Genomic DNA, 22,915 nt, shown 5'->3' with positions numbered 1-22,915 from the left:
GGAACAGCAGAGTTGGGGAGACAGGAGAGACGTAAGAGACAAGAGACAGGAGAAGGAAGAGACGGGAGACGGGGCAGCACCAGGAGTGTGGGCCGAGCGGCCCTGCGGAAGGCGGGGAGGCCATGTCTAAACAGCCCCGGGGTAAACCCCGCTGGAGAACCCGCTGCCCTGGAAACAATTCAAGGGGGGGCACTTAGTCTCAGGCAAAACCCCACTGCTTCCAGAATAAAACGTGAGGGCATCTTCACCATCGATCGTGTGGGCAGGGAGCAGGGAGACGCCAGGGACAGCGAGGCCAGGCCAGCGGCTGCGTGGGGAGGAAGCTCGCGGCACACATGTTCCGGAATGTTTCAAGCCACCCTGCAGGTTGACGGGAAGGGGCAGAGCCTCCAGAGACAAGGACACTTGAGCAGGCATCTCCGAGGGAGGGAAGGAAGGGACAGCCCACCAGAGCTGAGCCCCCTGTGCGGTTCTCTTGGGGGTGGGGGCGCTGGGGTTCTGGAATGTTCTATGCCTTTGTCTGGGTGACTGTTACCCGGATGTGCCTGCTTTATGGAAGGTCATCAACCCCTAAGACAGTAACAAACACACGTACATACAAATACATTTATTTCGGGGAAAATGGACACCGCGGGGATGAGCCACATTCGGGAAATTTGCTATAATCACGGAAGGTACTCTCAACACACTGAATATTTCTCGTGTTCCACATCAAACATGGCATCGGAAAGAAAAATTTAATAGAAGGTGAAAAAAATGAAATGAGTGAAATTGTACATTCAGTTTAAAATTTTTCTAATTTAATAAAAGGAAAATAAAAATCGTGCACAGACAGTATAATTTCAGGCAGTGAGGCAGTGAGGGTGCGTGTGTCACTCACACACGTGCACACTTATCCAGGTGACCCTCGGCCCTTGTGCACAGACCCTGCAGTAGAGATCCCGCGTGCAACTTTTGACTTCTGGAAACTTCCCTCCTCGCAGTGTCCTGCGGCCTAGAAGCCTGACCGATGACACAAGCAGCGGATGGACACGTGTCCTGTGATTTACGTGTCCCCTGTCCCCTGTTCGTACAACAGAGCAGACCAGCCGAGTTAGGAGAACACGTTCATCGTCCTGTCCCGCGTCTATCAGGACCCGGAGTGGCCCGGGGCAGCTGGTGGGCCGTGGGGGGTCCTGGGGTCCACGGGACAAGGGGAGGGGACGCTTAGCTCATCCGCCGTGGGGGGCTGAAAACGCTCAGAGGCCTTTACCTTCTTTTGTAAAAGAAGTTGTTGGGCAAACGTGGGGGAGGGGCTGCGGTCTGAGGTGGGGAGGGGGGGTGGGAGGGGCTCCACTTCGGGGTCCTCGCCGGCCCCACGACAAACCTCCGTTTGCTCACAACGCGCCCTCATTTTTGTTGGGCTTCGAGGGAGGTGTCCACCCCATGCAGCTGAGGGTGGGGCCGTCACTTTTCAGGCCCCGGGACCCGGCACCCGGACAGGGGTCGGGAGGTGGGGATGCTTTTAGCACCTCAGTCTGTTTCCAACCACGACCGTAGTAAAAGCAAAGGCTCATCTAGTCGGTTCACCTGTTCACCGGAACTGCCTGGCACTTCCTGCCACGAAGACCACTGAGCGTGGCTGCGGGGCTCCCGTGGCCCCTGGGCAAGCGAAGCTGGGGACGGAGGCCCAGGTGCCTATCCGGCCACCTCCCTGGATGCACCCATCTGGGGACAGCCGCGGGACCCCTTCATCTGGCCAACCGTGAGAGCCCAGGCGGCCTCGGGCCTTCGGGGGAAGAGAGAAGAAAAGCAGTTAGAGAAATAGCAGGATGAACCGCACCTCAGAAGGAAATGATGCCACCAACCAGGGAAGGAAAGCAGAGAGGGGAGCAGAGGGGCGGGCAACGGGCAGCCCTGCGTGCTCACGTCGCCACTTGACCATGGGGGACCGCGGCCTGGTGCACCCGCAGGGAGCCGGGCAGTGGGGGCATCCAGAGCGCCAAGGCCCTGGGGCAGATGTGGGCCCGGTGGGCTGCAGTGGGGGGACAGGGTCGGGGTCAAGGCGGGTCAGGTGGGACTCCTGGCACTGAGACCCTTGGCCTTAGAGTGCAGGAGCTGATTCTAGGGGGGCAGGAGGGAGTGGGGTGGGGACAGGAGGGGGCGGGGGGGGGGCAGGAGTGGCAGGAGGGAGCAGGGGGAGTGGGGGGAGGCAAGGGAGTACGAGGGCCCGCAGCCTCATGGGGGCTGTGGCAGGACCCCCCCACCTCCTGCTGGGTCTATGTCCGTGCCCCGCATTCCACACCCCAATTCCGGCCCCCCACCTAGGAGGGCAGAGCCCGGAGAGCCCGTGGGTGGCACCCGGGCACCCGGCCTCGGGGGCACTCCGCTGCACCCCAGGGCACGGCAGAAAGTACTGCTTTGCTGTGGGGCCCAAGCAAGCTCTGGGGCCTGGCTGGAGCCTCTGTCCCTGTTGTGGGGACCCTGGTTGCTCAGGCCTAGCTCTCAGGCACCTGGCCTTCTCTCGCCCGCGTACACTTTCCAGATATGTTCCCGGCAGATAGCCGCGGAGTTGGCTACCGCGATCACGTTTTACAGACGGGGAAGCTGGGGCTCAGAGCCCCGAGACCTGATCTGGGGCTGAGGCTCGGTTGCAGGGGTGGGGGCCTTGGCCGCCACAGGGAAGGCGGTCCGGGTCTGGGTTCCTGTGGAAGCTTCCGGAGAGAGCTGCCCGGAGGAAGCCCTAGGTACACCCCCCAGGGGGGCCTGTGGTGGGGCGGGGACCCTCCCCCACACCAGGGCTCCTGTGGGGAGGGGGCCCCACTCCGGACACACCCAGGACAGAACCCTGGGCTGCTCCCCACCTCAGCCCAGACTCCTCTCCCTCCTCGCCCTCGCCCTCGGGGTCCAGGTAGCACCTCCGCCCTGTGTCCAGACCGTCCGCCATCCCCGTCCCCACCCCTTGGACCTGGGCCAGCCTGGGGCACCTCTTTCCTCCCTGTCTCTCTGTTCCTCTGTCTCTGTCTCTCCCTCTGTCTCTGTCTCTGTGTCTCTCCCTCTGTTTCTCCTCTGTCTCTGTCCCTCGTCTCTGTCTTTCTGTCTCTGTCTCCCCTTCTGTTCCTCTGTCTCTCCCTCTGTCTCTGTCACTTCCTCTATCTCTGTTCCTGTGTCTCTCCCTCTGTTTCTGTCCCTCTGTCCCTGTCTCCATCTCTCCCTCTGTCTGTCTCCCCTTCTGTCCCTCTGTCTCTCCGTCTCTGTCTCCGCGGTGGCATCTGTCTGCCTGTCCTGCTCTCGTCTCAGGAACCAGATGCACCTAAATTCTAACCTGATTCCTCCCTTCCGGCCTCCACCCTTCCCCAGGCCCCCTGTCCTAAGGGCAAAGGTCGGGCTCCTGACTCACCCCTCCCGAGTGACCCTCACCTGCCTTCCCTGGATTGTTCCTCGAATGTCAGCATGAACCAGTCAAGTGGGGTGGGGTCGGGGTCAGGCAACCCCGGGCCGGAAGGGACGTTATTGTCCAGTGGAGCGGGTCACTGGGGAGACAGATAAGCAAAGGACTCCCAGCGACAGAGCCCATCCCTCTGGGAAGGACCAGGTGGGAGTGGAGGCCGGTCAACAGGGCCATCAGAGAGGGCTCTGCACCCAGCAGACCCCGCAGGCCAGTGAAGGGAGCTCCCGAGGGAACGGCCCCTAGGGGGCTGGGTGTGGCCTGGTCAGTGACCCCAGGAAAAGTGGCAGCGGGCCAGAAGGATTGCCAGGTGCAGATCGCTGGTGGGCATGCCCCCACCCACACTAACTTTGTCCCAAACTCTGCTCTGCCTTCAGGATGGGCTTGGCCGTCATAACCTTCAGGTGGGGTTCTTCCCTTGCTCTCCCAGGCTAGAGGCCAGGCTGGGCTGGAGGGCACCCGGGGCCAGAGGGCACCAGGTGGAGGCTACGACACTCTCTGCGTGTGCCGCGGGCCCCCCAAGCCTCCCTGCTTGACCGCAGCGGAACCCCGTTTCCCACTGCCGTCCCCCCACCCCTCTCGGGGCCGCCCCATGCCCGGCGTTGGGTAGGAGGACAGAAATCCCGCAGCTGCCCGGAGAGGCTGGGGGACAGCCGGGTGAAGACCCGGGGAGCCGAGCGCCCCGGGGGCTGCTGTGGGTCCCAGGGGCCCACCTACAGGCACCCCGCATCTGAAGGGGCTTCGGTACCCAGATGCCAGCGGGGACCCAAAGCTCCCTGGGAGGCTGGTTAGAGCCTGGTGCTCGGGGCCCGGAGGGGTCCAGGCAGCTCCAAACTCCGAGTGAGCAGGGCAGTGGGCTGCTCCCAGGGCCCAGGTCCACCTCGCGGCCCTGGACGGGGTGGGGCGGGGCGGGGCAGGGGGACGGCCCCGCACATAGCCTGCTGGCAGAGAGAGGGGAGAGGGAGGGCCGCCCCACCTCCTCCTGCCACTGGGGAGTGTGGCGGTGAGCCGAGCATCCCGGCGTCTGGAGAGCAGCGGTGTCCTGCAGGGAGGGGGGGAACCCAGCCTCGGGAGCACCCTGGGGGCGGGAGCCTTGGCGGCTGCTGCCTTTGCTCAGTGGGAGGGGCCGGCCGGCGCCTGTGGGGCAGTCCCGAGGGTCTGCGGCGCCTCCACAGATAAGGCATTAACAGTTGGGGCGGACTCACCTCCAGATCTGCTGACGCCAGGTGCTCGGGGCGAGGTGCCAAAGGTTCCCTATAAAGTGCTGGGGCTCTGGGCCTGCGGCCACTCGCCCTCTGGCTCCCGACCCGCCTGGGCCACCAGGGACCGGCCCTGCGACCACCATGGTGAGGCTCGTGTTGCCCAACCCGGGCCTGGAGGACCGGATCCCGTCCCTGGACCAGCTGGAGAGCATCGAGGCCAAGGAGGCCGGCTCCCGGCCCCAGTGGGACAACAAGGCCCAGTACATGCTCACCTGCGTGGGCTTCTGCGTGGGCCTGGGCAACGTGTGGCGCTTCCCCTACCTGTGCCAGAGCCACGGCGGAGGTGAGCCCCGGGCTGGAAGGGGGTCCGCCTGTGAACCACGGGATGGGGCCCCGGACCGAGGAGCCCACTCGCAGGGAGGGGGAGGAGGCCCCGGGGGCCGTGGTCACACACGCCGTCCCCCTGGAGTGCCACCTGCCTCCCCTGTGGATTCAGCCTCCACGTCCGCAGCGGGGGCAGGGCTGGGCAGGGTTGCAGGGCGGTCCGGGCCCCCACAGCGCTCTGCTCTCGGCTCGTGGGGCCGGCGAGGGATGTCTGCCGCCCGGACCCGCGCGTCCGAGCGTCTGTGTGCGTCCTCGAAGAGCACACCTGACCTGGGTGTGAGGGGTCTGAGGGGAACCGGCCGCTCCTCTGGATGGAGCCCCCTCTCCGAGAGCGGGAGGGGCAGCGGGGGACAGCCCTTCGCAGGGCCACCACGCGGGCACCGCACTCCTGCCTGGACAGAGGAGGGAGCTGGGCCGGGAGCGGGCGACCCACAGAAGGACCCCCTGACTTCAGGCCGCCCTGCCACCCCCAGAGGCCTTGGAGGGCCTTGCCTGGACCGCAGGGGTCTCCTTCCACAGGCCGAGGCTGCCCCTCTCCCTCTCCCCCAGCCCTGTGGCGCCGGCTCTGTGCCCTCACCATCGTCGCTTCACCCGCCTCCGGTCCCTGGGGGAGAAAGGGACGGGACCCCCATGAGTCCGTGGCCGGGCCCTGGGCCCAGGGAGGGGTGCCGCGGCCCTGGGGAACCCTGGGCTGGGGCTGAGCTGTAAACAAGGAGGGGTCTGGGGCAGGGGCAGGGGCAGGTGCTCACTGGGGAGACGGGCTTGCAGAGCGGACGGGGCGCCCCAGTGGTGTGTTTGCGGGGCTGTTTGCTTCTTACTCTGAAGCACCCGCAGGCTCTCACCTGGGCTTTGTGATCTAAAAGCATCCCCGGGAAAGGCAGAAGTGCCCGTTCCTGGGTCAGCCTCGGGGGCCCTGAATTTCCCAGGGTTGAGCTTCCCAAGGTCTGGGAGAGTGTGTCTCACAGACCCCTGGTCCAGCTTCCGACTCCGGAAGCGGAAGCGGAGGCGGAAGCGGAAGCGGCAGCCACAGCACGGGGGAGCCGCAGGGAGGAGGGGCCCCAGCAGTGCAGCCTCCGAGGTCCGTCCGTGAGCCTGCCTCCCAGCTGCCTCTGGGGCCGCCGCCCCTTCCTTCTGGGACTTCCCGCTCACGTGCTCCCCAGGGCCACCCTAAGAGAGGGTCCCATCCTGCTCCTGCTCACTTGTAACTGGGAGCCCAGCACCCCGCAGGTCTCCTGCCCCCTGCACAGGGAAGGGGGCTGGCTGCACCCCTGCACTGTGGTCCTGGCGCTGTATTCACCCGCGGGAACCGTGCCCCCAGACCCTGCAGACTGACGGGGCTGTCCCCCAGTCAGCCCGGGGAGCGGAGGCCTGCCCTGCGCCCCCACGGCGAGGTTCCACGCTGGCGGCGGGGCTGGGGGTCCGACCTCTGAGCTCTGGGACCCTCCGTGGCTCACGCTCTGTCCCGTCCAGGCCACCCACGCCCACCGGGAGGCCGGCAGCGGAGCCCAGGAGGCGGAGGGCCGCAGGGAGGTGGCCGCAGCCAGTGACCCTCCGCGCGACGCCTCCCACGCCTGCGGCCCCAGCTGTAAGGGGTGGGGGGGTGGCGTGACTTGAGGGAGCTGGTTCCGTGAAGACGTAACATGCTTCCAACTACTTCCAGGACTTTTGGGTAATTTGCAAAGTACGACAAATATTCATTTACTTTATTTTTAACTTTATATTTTGGGGGGAAAAAAGTCAGAAAAGTAGACAAAACGACATCCCAGACCCTGATTTCGATTCAGTCGACGACGTTCTGCTGTATCCGCTGTGGCCGCGGCGGTGCGCACGCACGCACCCACCCGACACTCCTGCGCGCACACATCCCGCACTGACGCACATGCCCACACACCCGCGCGCGCACGCACCCACGCTCTCAATGCGTGCACACCGCACGCACCTACACATGCGCGCGGCCCACACCCACGCGTGTGCACACACGCCCCCGCACATCCGCGCAACACCCACACGACACGCGCGCGCACGGTAGGCACCCACACACACATTCACACGCCCGTGCACCCACGCACGCACGTATGCATGCATGCACACACCCACTCACCCACGCGCGCGTGCACCCACGCGCAGTGCCCCCTCTGGCGCACGGCGTTAGGAGACTGTGTGGTCACTCGAAAGGTCCCCAACGCTGGGTCTCTCTGACTGGGGTCCCCGGGGCAGCGCTGTGAGGGGCGCAGGTGCAGGTGGTTCCCGGGTGGGCTGTGTCCTCCTCCCGCACCACCTCAGGGGGCTGTGTTTGGCTAGTGCTCGTCCCACCTCAGTGGGAGTTGGGCACCGGGCTCTGCGCTCGCCTGCAAGTGACACAGCTCCACGAGCCCCTGAAGGGCAGGTTTATCCCCACATCACATGGTGGGGTGGCACACAGCCACCCCACGCCCTGACCCAGAGCAGGCACGGGGCTCGCGCCCTCACAGGGAAGCTTCCTGGGGCCGGAGAGAGCGTCGGAGGGGGGTGGGGTGGGAATAGGATGCAAATGGCATTAGGGTGGGACTAGGGTGGGACTGGGGTGGGACTGGGGTGGGTATGGGAAGGTGCTGCAGGGTTTGTGGGTCACGCTGACCTAGGAGGAAACCCGTGTGTGGACGTGGGCCTGGGCCGGGGCGCTGGGCAGGGGCACGTGAGCCGAGCCCAGAGCTGGCATCAGGAACTCCTCCAAGGGTCCCTGTCTGTCCCCTCCCCCAGAGTCCCTGCTGCCACATGTCAGACGCGTCTCCAGGTGCACTTCTCTTTAGGAGTTTCCTCCTCTGTGAGCTCAGATAGTATCGCCCTCTGTGCCTTGGCCATGGTGACCCCGTGCTGTCCTCCCGGGCCTGGAAAGGACCTGGGCACGGGCTCTAAGGGGCAGGTCCCAGGGGCAGGGAGGGCAGAACTGCTCGCCCAAGATGGCTCTCCGGCGTTTGGGTGATTTCTGGAGAGTTCAGTCTGGTCTGGACTGTGGACGGAAGGCGGGAAGGCCCGGGGGTGGGGGTGTGGGGGGCAGCAATCCACATCTGCCTTCAGGATGACAGTGACAGGGATGGAGGGGAGGGACCCTGGGGGTGACGGTGAAAGGGCTGGCGGGGAGGGACCCTGGGGGAGGCAGGCAGTGTCCTGGGAGGCTGGTCCCCCACCCGCACATCTGTCGCCATCGCCTACGGGAGCCTGGGGAAATGATGCCAGTTTCCCGGGACCAGTTCCGTGATGAGTGCCACCCACATCCCACAAAGCCCCTGGCGGCCTGTTGAGAGTATGGTTACCCCTCAGGACTAACACAACTGGGCCTCCCGTGGGTCTCCAGACTCCCCGCCCTGTTTCCCGGTTCCTTAGAACGCAAGCCGTGCTTCCGCACCGGCGGGTCTGTCCCCCTTGGGTGCCGTCCACCCCTCCCCCGTGCAGCGGGCTGCCTCTGCGTGTGTGTGCACGCGTGTCCACCGGTGCGGAAGCCTGGGCAGCACAGGGACGCCCGTCTCCAGGGACCTTTGGAACCACATCGGGCGCCACGGTGCCTGCTGGCCGCTCTCCCTCCTCTGCCCTTCCCTGCTTCCTCCACCTTTACCCACGGGAAGGAAAGAAGTAGCTGGGTTTAAAAAAAAAAAAAAAAAGCCACGTATCCCCCAGGGCCTAACATGTAAAGAGCTCTTGGCCTTGCTGGAGAACATTCTCATCCCTGGAAAGAGCACGGGGCCGAGGGGCTGCTCCAGGCTGGACGCTGCCCCGGGCCGGGGTACTGGGTAGGCAGACCCGCCTGCCTCGCTGGGATGGGCCCCACAACATGGGGGCACAGACGGCTCATTTTGGGGGTGGAGTGGGCATGTGCCTGACCTCTCCCCCCTTCGCCCGCTGGCTGTGCCCACCGGGGCGGAGCCTCACACTCAGGGGAGCCGCCCGCCTGGAGGAGCTTGTGTGAGGGAGGGCGCCATGAGAACCGAGGTGGCTTCCTGGAGGAGGGGCTATCCAAATGGGGTTTTCCAGGATGAATAGGAGTTTCCTGATGGGGATGGAGGGACCGGAAGGCTGGTGGGTGAAAGTGGCGTCACGAGAAAAGGGGAGATTGAAGGACATGCTGGAGCCTTGTCCCCAAATGGACTTGTTTTCTTGGTAATTTTGCTCAGAGATTTTTTCTTTCTTTTATTTAAAAAAAAATGTTTATTTTTTTTTTTAATTTTTTTTTCCAACGTTTATTTATTTCTAAGACAGAGAGAGACAGAGCATGAATGGGGGAGGGGCAGAGAGAGAGGGAGACACAGAATCGGAAACAGGCTCCAGGCTCCGAGCCATCAGCCCAGAGCCCGACGCGGGGCTCGAACTCCCGGACCGCGAGATCGTGACCTGGCTGAAGTCGGACGCTTAACCGACTGCACCACCCAGGCGCCCCAAAAAATGTTTATTTTTGAGAGAGATAGAGCATGCGAGGTGGCGGCAGGACAGAAGGAGAGGGGGGCAGGGTATCCAAAGTGGGCTCTGTGCTGACAGCAGCGAGCCTGACGCAGGACTCGAACTCACAGTGAGATCGTGGCCCGAGCTGATGTTGGACCTTTGACCGGCCGAGCTCCCAGGCGCCCGCTTAGAGATTCAAATCAAGCCCCTAAGAAAACGTTGGAGAGGCAGCTCTTTTATTTTATCTTAACCCTCACGGACACGGTGACACGGTGACCCAGTGAGCAGGTCCTGGTGGGGTGTAGGTGGCCCCTTCCCGTGAGCCTGTGGCCGGGGCTGGGCCCCCAGACCCAAGGGGATCCAGCTGGTGGGTCTTCCGTTCCCCGTGCCCGTCCTCACTCTTTGATTTTCTGTCATTGTCACCTTGAGGGCCACATCCCCAGTCGTGGCCCATGCCCCTTGCTGTCCTGGAATTTTGACCTCGGCATCCGAAGGGGCCTGTCCCTGGAGCCCCGCGTTGGGAGGGAGGCCACTCAGGCAGTCCAGCACGCAGACCGAGGATGGCCCACTGCGGGGTGGGAGCGCCACTGGGCTCCGCGCGGGGGGCGGGGGGGCTGTCCCTCCCAACACAAGGGCCCCCGCAGAGGAGAAAGAGGCAGGGAGCGAACCCAGGGCAGAGGGGGTATAGGCTGATGCTGGCAGAGATGGCCCAGGAGAGGGACCGAATGCTCGCCCCTCCCCCGCCCCCCGCCGAACGCACCAGTCAGTCCTGAAGCCATCGGTGTGTCCAGACCCTCGTCAGCAGTCCCTACAGCGCAGCTGCGACCTGGCCCGAAGTCCACGCTCTGCTGACCTCGGCTGTGCTGGTCTCTGCTAGGTCGCGCTCGGCCTGAGGAGGGAGCGGCCCAGGGGCCCCGAGCCTGCCGCCTTCACTAATTTCCTGTCTCAACCTGCCGTCCTGCGCTGAGCCAGCCTGGTCCTGGTGCCCCCAGTCCCGGGGGTCCCTGCATCCCCTCATGTGGTCGCGGCTCCGGGTCAGGGCCTTCCGAGGCCCTCAGTGTTCCCCAGCTAGCCTCCCGAGGCTCAGATCAAGGACCCCGGCGTGCACTCCCCCCGGGTCGGTGTCTGAACCCTCCGCTCCCGTGACCTCTCCCCTCTGACCCTTGCACCCGGCTCCCCCCGGCACGCGGACGCCTCCGCTGATTCCGGGGGCTGCCCTCACGGCCCACGGACGCCACCGTCGGGAGGTGGCGCGTGGTGGCTCCCTGCGCGGCGGTGCTCGTGGCCTTGTGGTCGGGAACCTCCCAAGTTTGTGTCTCTGCAGGTGCTTCCTACAAACGCCTGAGTCGCCAGGGGTGGCCCGTCGCCCTCCCGTGAGCCGTCCTCTGACACGCTGTCGCTTCTGCCCACACAGGGGCCTTCATGATCCCGTTCCTCATCCTGCTGGTCGTGGAGGGCATCCCCCTGCTGCACCTGGAGTTCGCCATCGGGCAGAGGCTGCGGAAGGGGAGCGTGGGCGTCTGGAGCTCCATCCACCCGGCCCTGAAGGGCGTAGGTGCGCCGCCGGGCTCTGCCGGGTCCCGTGTTGGCAGCAGGCGCCCCTCCTTCCTTCCCCGCCTTCACTGCCTGATTTCAGGGAGAGGAGGGGCCCAGCGCTTGGGCCCCGCCCCCCGGGCCTTCGCAGACCCCTCCTTACAAGCTCAGGTCAGGGCCTGGGTCACTGCTGGCCGCCGGGGGCCAGCGGGGCAGCGGACACCATCCCGAGTCCCCAGGCGCCCAGCGGGTTGGAGGGTGTAGACGCAAGGGGAGAGTAGAGACCCCGCCCCTGCCGTCTCCCTGCCCTGATCAGGGCTCGGCAGTGGCTGGATGGCCCGGAGGTGGGCTGACTGCTGAGGCCACACTCTTGCTCTCCAAGTTTCCTCCGTCCACTCCTTACGGTCAGCAAGGAGGTTCCTCCCCAGCAGTGACACCTCAACCGGCACTGACCCCTCGGCCGGCACTGACCTCTCACCCGGCACTGACCCTCACCCCAGCACTGACCCCTCGCCCGGCAGTGACCCCTCGCCCACCAGTGACCCCTCAGCCTGCACTGACCTCTCACCCGGCACTAACCCCTCACCCCAGCACTGACCCTCACCCGGCAGTGAACCCTCACCCACAGTAACCCCTCCCCCGGCACTGACACCTCGCCTGGCACTGACCCCTCGCCCGGCACTGACCTCTCAGCCGGCACTGACCCCTCGGCTGGCACTGACCCTTCGCCCCAGCACTGACCCCTAAGCCAGCAGTGACCCCTTGCCCGGCACTGACCCCTCACCCAGCACTGAACCCTCGCCCGGCACTGACCCCTCATGTAGCAGTGACCCCTCGCCCAGCACTGACCCCTCGCCTAGCAGTGACCCCTCGCCCGGCACTGACTCCTCACCCCAGCACTGATTCCTCACCCAGCAGTGACCCCTCATCCGGCACTAACCCCTCACCCAGCAGTGACCCCTCGCCCGGCACTGATCCCTCGCCCAGCAGTGACCCCTCGCCTGGCACTGACCCGTCGCCCGGCACTGACCCCTCACCCGGCACTGACCCCTCACCCGGCAGTGACCCCTCATCCGGCAGTGACCCCTCGCCCGGCACTGACCCCTCGGCCGGCACTGACCTCTCACCTGGCACTGAACCGTCACCCCAGCACTGACCCCTCACCCGGAGATGACCCCTCGCCCAGCAGTGACCCCTCGCCCACCAGTGACCCCTCAGCCAACACTGACCTCTCACCCGGCACTGACCCCTCACCCCAGCACTGAGCCCTCGCCCGGCAGTGACCCCTCGCCCTGCAGTGACCCCTCGCCTGGCACTGACCCCTCACCCCAGCACTGACCCCTCAGCCGGCACTGACCCCTCGGCTGGCACTGACCCCTGGCCCCAGCATTGACCCCTCGCCCGGCACTGAACCCTCACCCCAGCACTGACACCTCAGCCGGCACTGACCCCTCGGCTGGCACTGACCCCTCGCCCCAGCATTGACCCCTCGCCCGGCACTGAACCCTCACCCCAGCACTGACACCTTACCCAGCAGTGACCCCTCGCCCGGCACTGACCCCTCACCCAGCAGTGACCCCTCGCCCGGCACTGACCCCTCACCCCAGCACTGATTCCTCACCCAGCAGTGACCCCTCACCCGGCACTAACCCCTAAGCCAGCAGTGACCCCTTGCCCGGCACTGACTCCTCACCCAGCAGTGACCCCTCGCCCGGCACTGACCCCTCACCCAACAGTGACCCCTCGCCCAGCACTGACCCCTCACCCAGCAGTGACCCCTCACCCGGCACTGACCCCTCACCCCAGCACTGACACCTCACCCAGCAGTGACCCCTCACCCGGCACTGACCTCTCACCCAGCAGTGACCCCCACTCCTGAGCAGTGACGGTCTGGTCCCTCCAGGCATCGCGTCCATGTTCGTGTCCTTCATGGTGGGCCTCTACTACAACACCATCATCGCCTGGGTCATGTGGTACTTCTTCAACTCCTTCCAGGACCCCCTGCCCTGGAGTGAGTGTCCGCTCAACGCCAACAGGACAGGTGAGCCCTGGGCAGGGCCGGGGAGCTGGGGAGCTGCCACTAGCAGGGTGGGGAGGCCGCACCTTTGATCACGCGGGCTGACCGTCCACGGACACTCGCCCTCTGATTTTCCAGATTTTGGATGCCTGGAGCTCAGGTCGGGCAAAACCCAGGGCACACTTAAGGCAACAGAGCATTAAAAGAAGGGCACGTTGCAGGAGAAAAGCCCTTAAAAATGGTGGCTTCCCCGTCAGGAGGGGCGGTGTGGCCCAGGAAGGGGGTGCTGCCCATCCGCCTGGGCCTTGCAGCGAGGACAGCCGTGCATGGGGTTCTGAGTTGCCGGTGGGGTGTGTGTGGGGTGTCCCGGAAGCCGCTCCCCGACATTGTTGGGATGGCGTCGTGAGCCCTCCCCGGGCCAAGCCTGTGGGGTTCTTGTCTGCCTGCAGCAGGGACAAGAGGGAGAGGGCAGGCAGTCAAGGCCCGGGTGCACACCCCACACATGCACACGTGTGTGGGTGTGCATATGCGCATGTACACATAGGTCTGCGTGCACGTGCACACATGCATGCATGGGAGGTGTGGTTACGTGCAGGTACACTCGTGTGCACATATTTGTGTGAATGTGCACCGTGTGTGGGTGCATATGCATATGTGGGTGTGCATGTGCGGGTGTACGCGTGCATGTGTAGGCGTGCGTTTGTGGGTACGCCTGTGCATGTGTATGCGCGTGTGTGCGGGTGTGGGTGTGCATGCGTGGGTGTGCGGGTGTGGGTGTACATGTGTGGGCATGCGGGTGTGTGGGTGTGCGGGTGTGTGTGCATGGGTGTGTGGGTGTGCGTGTGCGCATGTGCGCGTGTATGGGTGTGTGTGCGGGTGTGCGTGTGTGGGTGTGCACGGGCACATACAACGTCCCCGCTGTCAATGTCTCAAAAACACGACCTGTGTTTCTCGTGGCTCGGGCCCCGGTCCCCCTGTTCCCCACCTTGGCTCGCACCCCGTGCCCGCTCTGATGTGTGCGAGTGCCCGCCCCCAGGCTACGTGGAGGAGTGCGCGCGCAGCTCCTCCGTGGACTATTTCTGGTACCGGGAGACCCTCAACATCTCCACCTCCATCAGCGACTCCGGCTCCGTGCAGTGGTGGGTCCTGCTCTGCCTGACCTGTGCCTGGAGCGTGCTCTATGTGTGCACCATCCGCGGCATCGAGACCACCGGCAAGGTGCCCGCGGGGCTGGGGGGCGCCCGTGTACCTTCAGCCGCTGTGAGGGTCGTGACCCCTCCCCCCCACCGCTGTCTGGGCGGGGCCTCTGCTGCCCACGTGCTCAGGAAGCCGTGGGACCCACGGTATCCCCAGTCGGGAGGCACCAGATGGTCACAGTCACGCAGAACGCTGGGAAGTGGAGGGCCGGGCACACCTCCCTGCCTGGAGTCTGGGGGCCAGGGGCACCCGGGAGGGGGTCCTAACCCGCAGCCCTCTCTTCCCACCCCCCTGCACCTGCCCCGCCCACAGGCCGTGTACGTCACCTCAACGCTGCCCTACGTCGTCCTGACCATCTTTCTCATCCGGGGTCTGACACTGAAGGGAGCCACCAATGGTATCGTGTTTCTCTTCACACCCAACGTGAGTCCCCTGAGGTCTGCTCAGAGGCAGGGGGTGGCCCGGCTGGGGGCGTCAGGGGCCCATCAGCTCAAGTACAGCTGTGTGGACAGAGGGTGGCCGCCACCGGGCCGTGTGTCAGCCAACACCTTGGGAGTGAGGCTGAGGGGTCTCTGTCCTGCCACAGGTCACGGAGCTGGCCAACCCGGTCACCTGGCTGGACGCGGGGGCTCAGGTCTTCTACTCCTTCTCGCTGGCCTTCGGGGGTCTCATCTCCTTCTCCAGCTACAACTCTGTGCAGTGAGTGTGGGCGGGCCTCCCTACCAAGGGCGGGGGCGGCGGGTACAGGGACCTGGGTCCCAGCAGTGGGGGTGGCCACAGGGTGCATAGAGGCGGGCTGGTGACTCCAGAGGGCTTTCACCAGGGGGGGTCCCTCCAGTGAGGCCCGTTTACGACCCAGCCTCCCCTTGGCGCCTCGGTCTCCGTGACCCTGAGCCCTGGTGTTCAACCCCCCTCGCCCCCAGGCACCCAGGACCCCCAGGGGCGCCCGTCCCTGCAGCCCAGCCCAGGCCGACACCCACACGGCAGGGGCCCAAACCCCCAGGGTCTCCAGGACCATCGGGTTGGGACCAGTGGTCCAGCAGAGAGCCGAGCGAGCCTCGGGAGCAGACGCGGAGGGGGAGGGGCCGTGGTGCTGGGCGGGACAGGACACGCTCCCCCCCCCCCCCCCCGGGCCGTTCGCCCGCTGGGCTCCCACGTTCCCAGGGTCGTGCCACTGCCACCTCCAGGCCCCGCAGATGCCGCCCGCCCCAGGGAGCCCTGTGCCCCCTCCCCTGAACCAGCCACCGCCTCTTGGGCTGTTTCGAGGGCACGGACACCCGGGAGCCGTCCTCTGCGTCTGGTTTCCGTCACCGCACCATGTCCTTGGGGTCCGGCCCTGCTGCAGCCTGTGTCGGGGCGTGCTTCCTCCCACGACCGAGCCACGCCCGGTGTGTGGATGGGCACGCTGTGTTCACCCAGCCGTCCCGTGGCGGGCCCGATTTTTCCACACCCTCGCCAACACCTTATTATCCCACTTTCTGATGCCGGCCATCAGAAGCATCTGGAAGGAGGGTGTTGGCATCAGCGGGTGGGGGTGGGAGGTCAGGGGCCATGTTCTGGGCCCTCCGGGCTGCAGGGGGGCTTTGGGCGTCCAGGGGGAGTTGGGGGTCCTGGCCAAGCCCAGCACCTCGAAGCCTCACGACCCAGGGGAGTAGGGATTTGAACCCGGGGTCTCCAGGACTGGCGGCTATGGGGGCGTGGGGAAGTGGCAGAAGGGCAGAGCGGGGTCGGGACGCAGCTGCGCCGTCTTCGCTGAGCGCCGACACGGGCCGGGCGGGCGTCCCCGGCCGTCAGTGACCAGCCCGTGCTCTCACCGCAGCAACAACTGTGAGAGGGACTCGGTGATCGTGTCGGTCATCAACGGCTTCACGTCCGTGTACGCGGCCACCGTGGTCTACTCCATCATCGGCTTCCGTGCCACCGAGCGCTTCGACGACTGCTTCAACACGTAGGTGGCTCGCCCGCCCTGAGGAGCTTGCAAACTGCCTCCAGGGAGCACCCCCCCCCACCCCGGGCCTGCAGCCAGCCTGGTTCTCTTCCAGGAACATCCTGACGCTTATCAACGGCTTCGACCTGCCCGAGGGCAACGTGACGCAGGAGAACTTCGCGGAGGTGCAGCAGTGGTTCAATGCCACGAAGCCCGAGGCCTACGCGAAACTGCATTTCCAGACCTGCGACATGAACTCCTTCCTCTCGGAGGTCGGTGCCTTGGGTGGCGCCCCTGCGGTTCGGGCTCTGGGGGCAGGGGGCGGGCGCCGAGCTTCCCCTGCGAGCCCGGGGCCCACGGGCCCGGCCTCCTCCAGTGCCTCACGTCAAACACGTGAAAACACCCCGTGGGCTACTTTTACTATAGTTCCTCCTACAAAAACGCCAGTGTCCTTATAACCGTCCCGCAACCTCGCTTGATTGGCTGTCACTCGGGGAGGCTGACGCATCTTAGTACAGCTGCAAATCTGCTCTGCTGTGCCACTGCCTTTGAACTCCAGTCTTATTTTCTTTCTCTTTGATTAAAGACGTGTTTTTAATATCTTCTTTTTGGGAGAGCGCAAGGTAGGAAGGGGCAGAGAGAGGGGGACGGAGAATCCAAAGCAAGCTCTGCACGGATAGGCTGTCTGCACAGAGTGTGACGCGGGGTTCGAATTCACAAACTGCGAGATCATGGCCCGAGCCGAGGTCGACGCTCAACTGACCGGGCCACCTGGGCGCCCCTCTAAGTCCAATTTTAATGACGAGTAAGGTTTCCATATCGTTAAGGTTCATGAGCCCGAATTTATCAGTTTTAATTCTGCAGTTTTCTTATTTGGAGCCGCACGGTATTTGGGGGCATGCCACATGCCGCCAGGGCCCTGGCCACGAGTTTTCCATCAGCAGTGGGTCCCCGCCGCCCCATCCCCAGCCCCGGGCCACCAGGCTGCTGCGTCTGCCTCTGGTTTTGCTGCAGTCTGTGCCCCGAGGCTGGCTGGGCTCGCCCGGTCATCCTGAGTTTCCTCGCATGGGCGCACCGCTGCCCTTCGTTACCACGTCCTCCCGAAGTCCTGGCTCGCCCCGCAGGGCGGAGCTGGTGTGTGGAGGGCAGCGGCACGTTTTCCACAGACTCATGTAGATGCCGTGAAGTTACTTTGGGGTCCCTGACTTCTGAGTGGGTCCCCGGGACCGGAGCCCGTGACCTGCAGGGAACACGGGGGCCCCGGGCTCCCGACTTAGCCTCTCAGCCCCACCAGGAACACCCGCTGCCTGGAGGGAGGAGCCAAGGCAGAGGTCTCACTGACCCACGTGGGGCCAAAGGCAGGGGCACGGGGTCAGCTGGGGTGCCACGCGGAGCCCTGGCACTTCTGCGTCCGCAAGCCCGTCGGCGTGCACAGCCTGGCCCACTGTTCACAGCCCTAGGGCGTCTGTTCGGGACGCGTGCTCAGGCTAGTAAAGTCATCCTGAGCTCTGACCCAGCTGTGTGGGGAGCGGCTCAGGAAGCGTCCTGTGGGGTGACACCTGTCAGCGAGCAGACGGTCTGCCGTGCCTGCCACATGTCTGTCTGGGCCACGTGGGGCCCCGACTGCTGCCAAGCAGTGCCACCCGCTTCCTGGTGTTTGAACTCAGTCAGCTTTTAAAAATGCAGTTGGGCCCAAGAGATAAGTTCTGGTGGTTTTCCCGGGTGGCTGAAATCAGCGCTTTCCTTGTGCGGGGGGCGGAGGAGGGGTGCTCAGCAGGTGCAGGGACGGGGAAGGACAGGGGCCCTCGGGGGGGCTCAGCAGGTGCAGGGACGGGGAAGGACAGGGGCCCTCGGGGGGGCTCAGCAGGTGCTGGGTCAGGCAAGGACAGGGGCCCTCGGGAGGGCGTGTGCCTCGCTGATGGAGCTGCCCACCCTGCAGGGCGTGGAGGGCACGGGGCTGGCCTTCATCGTCTTCACGGAGGCCATCACCAAAATGCCTGTGTCCCCGCTGTGGTCCGTCCTCTTCTTCATCATGCTCTTCTGCCTGGGCCTGTCATCCATGTTTGGCAACATGGAGGGCGTGGTCGTGCCCCTGCAGGACCTCAAGATCATCCCCGAAAAGTGGCCCAAAGAGCTGCTCACAGGTATGTGGGGCCGGGACAGCTTCCAGGCTGCAGCCTCGGCCGGGGCGCGGTGCCTGGGTCCGCAGCAGCCGTGTTCTCTGTCCCGAAGGCCTCATCTGCCTGGGGACGTACCTGATCGCGTTCATCTTCACGCTGAACTCGGGCCAGTACTGGCTGTCCCTGCTGGACAGCTACGCCGGTTCCATCCCACTGCTCATCATCGCCTTCTGCGAGATGTTTGCCGTGGTCTACGTGTACGGTGTGGACAGGTAGGAGGGAGGCAGGAAGTTCCCGTGCTTGGGGCAGGGGGAGACGGGCGTGTGTGACGCGGGGCCGAGCGTGCATGTCCCTGGAGAGCGCGCGGGGCATGGGTCGGCGGGGCCGTGGGCAGAGGAGACGGGCTGCCCGGAGCCGTGTGAACTTCCAGCCGTGGGTGCTTCCAGACCCAGCACGGATGAGCATTGACAGGCCACGCAGTCTTGGGGGTGGGAGAGAGGAATCGGCGACCGCCCGGAAACAGACCCCTCTGGTCTGACCACGCGATTGAAAATTCCTAACTGAGGGGCGCCTGGGTGGCTCAGTCGGTTGAGCGGCCGACTTCGGCTCAGGTCATGATCTCATGGTCCGTGGGTTTGAGCCCCGCATTGGGCTCTGTGCTGACAGCTCAGAGCCTGGAGCCCGTTTCGGATTCTGTGTCTCCTCTCTCTCTGCCCACCCCCGGCTCATGCTCTGTCTCAAATATGAATAAACGTAAAAAAAAAAAAAAAATTAAAAAAAAAAGAAAATTCCTAACTGAGGACAGCTGTGCCACACGGAGGCAAAGCACTGTCGTGTCTCACAGGCCGCGAAGCCTGATCTACATGAGACGCGGGCGCAGGTGGACCAGGAGGGGCTGAGTAGCCGCGGGGCCGGGGCGCGAGCAGCAGAAGTGAGAGCTGGACACGGCCAGGGCAGGGCGCTCGCCGTGGGGAGCAAGGCTTCCCTGTGGGGCCCCGGGGCTGCCGGCCCGGGAGGGGGGTGCCGTGTGCTTCACTACAACTAGGGGCGCGTGGCCAGGGGAGCTCCGTGGCGCGGGTGCTCTGGGCCTTTCTAGGGGAGACGGTGCCACGCAGCCAGACGGAGCCCCAGGTGAAGAGAGGTGGTGAGTGGGCCTGTCAGTGGTCTGCTCGGCCGGACGCTCAGGGCATCACGCCCCGCTCGGAGGTGAGCCGGGGCCCAGAACGAGGCCGAGGTGCCCTCACCAGGGGCCGGGCTCCCCAGGGCCTCAGAGACCGCCGGCCGGTGTCCAGCACCAGTGCGCACGCACGAGCCCTGGGAGGCACGCCGATGTCGGGATGCAGCCTCTGTACCCGCGAGAGCTTGCCCGTGCTGGGACATAACACGCCTCGAACCAGCCCGGGGGCCACCGAGGAACGTGCCCCGCGCTCACTGCTCTAGCAGACTCGGGGAAGAGAGTTGTGATGCGGGCCCGTGACCGAGCGAATGAGGGCACGGCCATCTGTGAGCGCCCCGGGACGGCGCGGAGCCGGACGCTCGTGGGGGTCGCTGCACGACACACGGGGGGACGGACCGGCACAGAGGAGATGCACCACGGCCTCCCTGGCCCTGCTGGGTCCAGCCTGAGGCTGAGGCCTGGGCAGCGGTACCTTCCAGAAATGTCCTGTGGATTCTCTGTGTCCTGGGCAGCTCGTGGCCACGCTCCGTGGGCACCATGCTCATTTCTGCGGAATGCAGGCTCTGGTGCAGAAGGCAGTCCGGCCCAGGGTGGGGGTGGGGGGGGGTGGGGGCTGTCCAGCCGTGGAGTCGCCGCCCTGCAGGGAGGCTGGGACGGGACGGCCTCCCAGCCTGCCCTTCGTCCCCGGAGCTCTAACCCTGCTCAGCGAGGCCTGCCGGGACCCCCACGTGGCGAGTCTGCGGGCTGGAGCCCTGGGCGGTGGCGCCTTGGGCCTCCAGAGGCTAGTCCCTGAGGTGGCAGGTCTCTGTGCACAGGGACGGCCAGGACTCCGGTCAGAGGAAAGGCCAGGCTGTGGCTGCAGACAGGCCAGCCGCCCTCGGCCTTGAGGGGACCGTAGGCCTGACCGTGTCCCGGTGACAGCTTTCTTCCCACCTCCGTGTCCAGGTTCAACAGGGACATCGAGTTCATGATTGGCCACAAGCCCAACATCTTCTGGCAAGTCACGTGGAGGGTGGTCAGTCCACTGCTTATGCTGGTCATTTTCCTGTTCTTCTTTGTGGTCAAGGTCAACGAGGAGCTGATCTACAGCGTCTGGGACCCTGCCTATGTGAGCCGAGGGGCTGCAGCGGAGGGGGCGGTGGGGGTCTTGCTCCCTGTGGGGTCGGGAGCCCAGGGTGCCCCTCCCCTCTGCCACGAGGGCCGGGAGGTGGCCTATGGGGGGAGGGGCGTGTACCCTGTAGGAGACCTTGCTGGCTGTACACGCGGCTGTCACCCCTGCTCTCTCCCCAGGAGGAGTTTCCTAAATCCCAGAAGGTCACGTACCCAGGCTGGGTGTATGCCGTGGTGGTCATCGTGGCTGGGGTGCCCTGCCTGGCCATCCCCGGCTTCGCCATCTACAAGCTCATCAGGAACCACTGCCAGAGACGGGGGGACCGCCAGGGGCTGGTCAGCAGGGTGTCCACGACCTCCATCAATGGGGACCTGAAGTACTAAACGGCCTGGCCCAGGGCATGTGGCCGTCGGAGTGAGGGGGGAGTCCAGGCCACACACTTGAAAGCGTGTGCGTGTGTGTGTATATACACGTGTGGGTGTGTATGTGTGCACAGATGAGTGTATGCATGTGCATACTGTGTGTACATGTGTGTGCACGCATAGGCACGCGTGTACATGTGTGTGCGTGCACACGTGAACATATACACAAGTGCACGTATATACATGTGAGTGTGGGGGGGTGTATGTGAGCACGTGTGCATGCCTGTGTGTGTATATATGTTGAAATGTGTGTGTGTACACGTGCATGAGTACGTGGTGGGCATGTGTATAATGTATTGTGTGCACGAGTATAAATACGTGCATACGTGTTTGTGTGCACATGCTCCGAGGACAGTCGGAGCTGCGGCGTCCTGGGGAGGCCGCGTCTGCACCGCTCGCCTGCGCCCCTCAGGACCGGCCTCGTTGCCACCCACCTTCACCTTGCTGTCGACCCTTGACCTAGGAGGTACCTGTGAGGTCGGGACACTGGTGCCCCACCCGAGGATGGCCCTCCTCAGGCCCCTTGGCTGTGAACCTGAGAAGACTCGGCTGGGTCCTTCGGAGGCCTGACCGCGCCACTGCCCCACCCCCCCAAGCTCCGAGCTCTGGCCAAGTGCCAGCTCGGTGAATTCCAGCGAGTTCCAAGCCAGTTAATCATTGCTTCTGCCGCCGCAGGTAGATGAGCAGTTAGACGGAGCTCAGCTCTGCCCAGGCTGAGGCGGAAACCGCCTTTGTGTTTTCCTTAAAAGGAAGTGAACCGCATGAACGCATAGCCAGGTGTTGGAAAGGCCAGTTACACGGTAACTCGGCCGTGGCCACCACGGTCGAGGACAGTCCACGGTCCCGAGCACGGCAAGGACCGGGAGGCCCAACCGCTCGGTGCCACTCAGTGAAGTCGGGCTCTGGCTCTTCCCTCCCTGTCTCGTGAAGGTTGTTTTCTGGGATTCGACAGCCAGTCTCAGACAGTCACGTGGCACTTGGGGTGGTTTTCTTTTTTTTTTTTTGAGACAGAGAGACAGAGCATGAACGGGGGAGGGGCAGAGAGAGAGGGAGACACAGAATCGGAAGCAGGCTCCAGGCTCCGAGCCGTCAGCCCAGAGCCCGACGCGGGGCTCGAACTCCCGGACCGCGAGATCGTGGCCTGAGCTGAAGTCGGACGCTTAACCGACTGAGCCACCCAGGCGCCCCCTGGGGTGGTTTTCTTAATGGGCTGGTCGCCTCCACCCTCCACAGAAAAAGCCTGGAGACTTAAGTTAAACTGGACTTTCTGAGGATCCCCTGGGCAGGGGTGGGGACCTGGGTCCTGGTGCCGTGTCCCCCCCCACCGGGACGTCCCTGTCCCGTCGCCTCCCATCTGGCAGTGACCACGGAGCGGAGCCCTGCAGCCCCCGCTACGAACCTCCAAACGTCGGGGCGTGTCCGGTCCTGTGCCGTCACCTGGGGAATCCTCGGGGCGGTGCGGGCGGCTGGCTTGCAGCCCCGCGTGCCGGGCCTTCCCGGGACCCCCGCCCCGCCCCGCTCCGGCCTCCACCCTCCACCCTCCCCTCCGCCTCTCCTCCCCGAAGCCTTCCCGCCCCCCTGTGAGAACACAGTTGCAGTAACCGTCAGTGCGCTGCCCCCTGGGGCGTGTGGAGAGGATTCTGGGGGTGTGACCCGGGGGGGGATCATCCGGTCGTCCAGACTCGGCGTCTCTGCAAGTTGTTGGAAACGCAGGTCTCGTGGGCATCACGTGTACCGGTCTAAATAAATCGCCATTTCATATTCTCGGCCTAAACGTTGTCTGGAGGCAGAGGGATGAGCAGACGGTGGAGCCCCAGTCGCTCCGGGCGGCGTGGACTGCGGGTCTGGCTGGGGGGCGCCACGTGGACGCCACGTCCACGTCGCTGTGTCCGCGGAGCCCGGGGCGTGGTGAGAGGCCCTGTGAAGGGCAGGCCGCGGCGCCCTGTGAGGTCAGAGGTCAGGTGGGCTGGGCGGGGGCTACACCC

General features: G+C 64.9%; 1 protein-coding gene and 1 long non-coding RNA gene across 2 annotated transcripts; one reads left to right on the top strand and one right to left on the bottom strand.

Annotated features, from left to right (window-relative positions):
- Positions 1 to 791: 791 nt before the first annotated feature.
- On the bottom strand, positions 792 to 5,986 carry LOC115525791. The gene is made up of 4 exons (XR_003972462.1): positions 5,856 to 5,986; positions 3,400 to 5,617; positions 1,570 to 1,768; positions 792 to 1,063 (listed from the first exon to the last, which is right to left on the bottom strand). It is a non-coding gene; the product is annotated as an uncharacterized LOC115525791 (long non-coding RNA).
- SLC6A19 (solute carrier family 6 member 19) lies at positions 4,754 to 21,005 on the top strand. The gene is made up of 12 exons (XM_030333149.1): positions 4,754 to 4,972; positions 10,841 to 10,981; positions 12,863 to 13,000; positions 14,013 to 14,194; positions 14,486 to 14,596; positions 14,760 to 14,872; positions 15,993 to 16,121; positions 16,216 to 16,372; positions 18,040 to 18,244; positions 18,333 to 18,492; positions 20,343 to 20,505; positions 20,688 to 21,005. The coding sequence occupies exons 1-12, from the start codon at positions 4,771 to 4,773 to the stop codon at positions 20,889 to 20,891; spliced, it is 1,905 nt and encodes a 634-aa protein (XP_030189009.1). The 5' UTR covers positions 4,754 to 4,770; the 3' UTR covers positions 20,892 to 21,005.
- Positions 21,006 to 22,915: the final 1,910 nt, after the last annotated feature.

This window comes from Lynx canadensis, chromosome A1, assembly GCF_007474595.2.
Source record: "Lynx canadensis isolate LIC74 chromosome A1, mLynCan4.pri.v2, whole genome shotgun sequence".
Classification (NCBI taxonomy): domain Eukaryota; kingdom Metazoa; phylum Chordata; class Mammalia; order Carnivora; family Felidae; genus Lynx; species Lynx canadensis.
The sequence above is the reverse complement of the archived record's forward strand: the minus strand, read 5'-3'. Positions and strand labels throughout refer to the sequence as shown.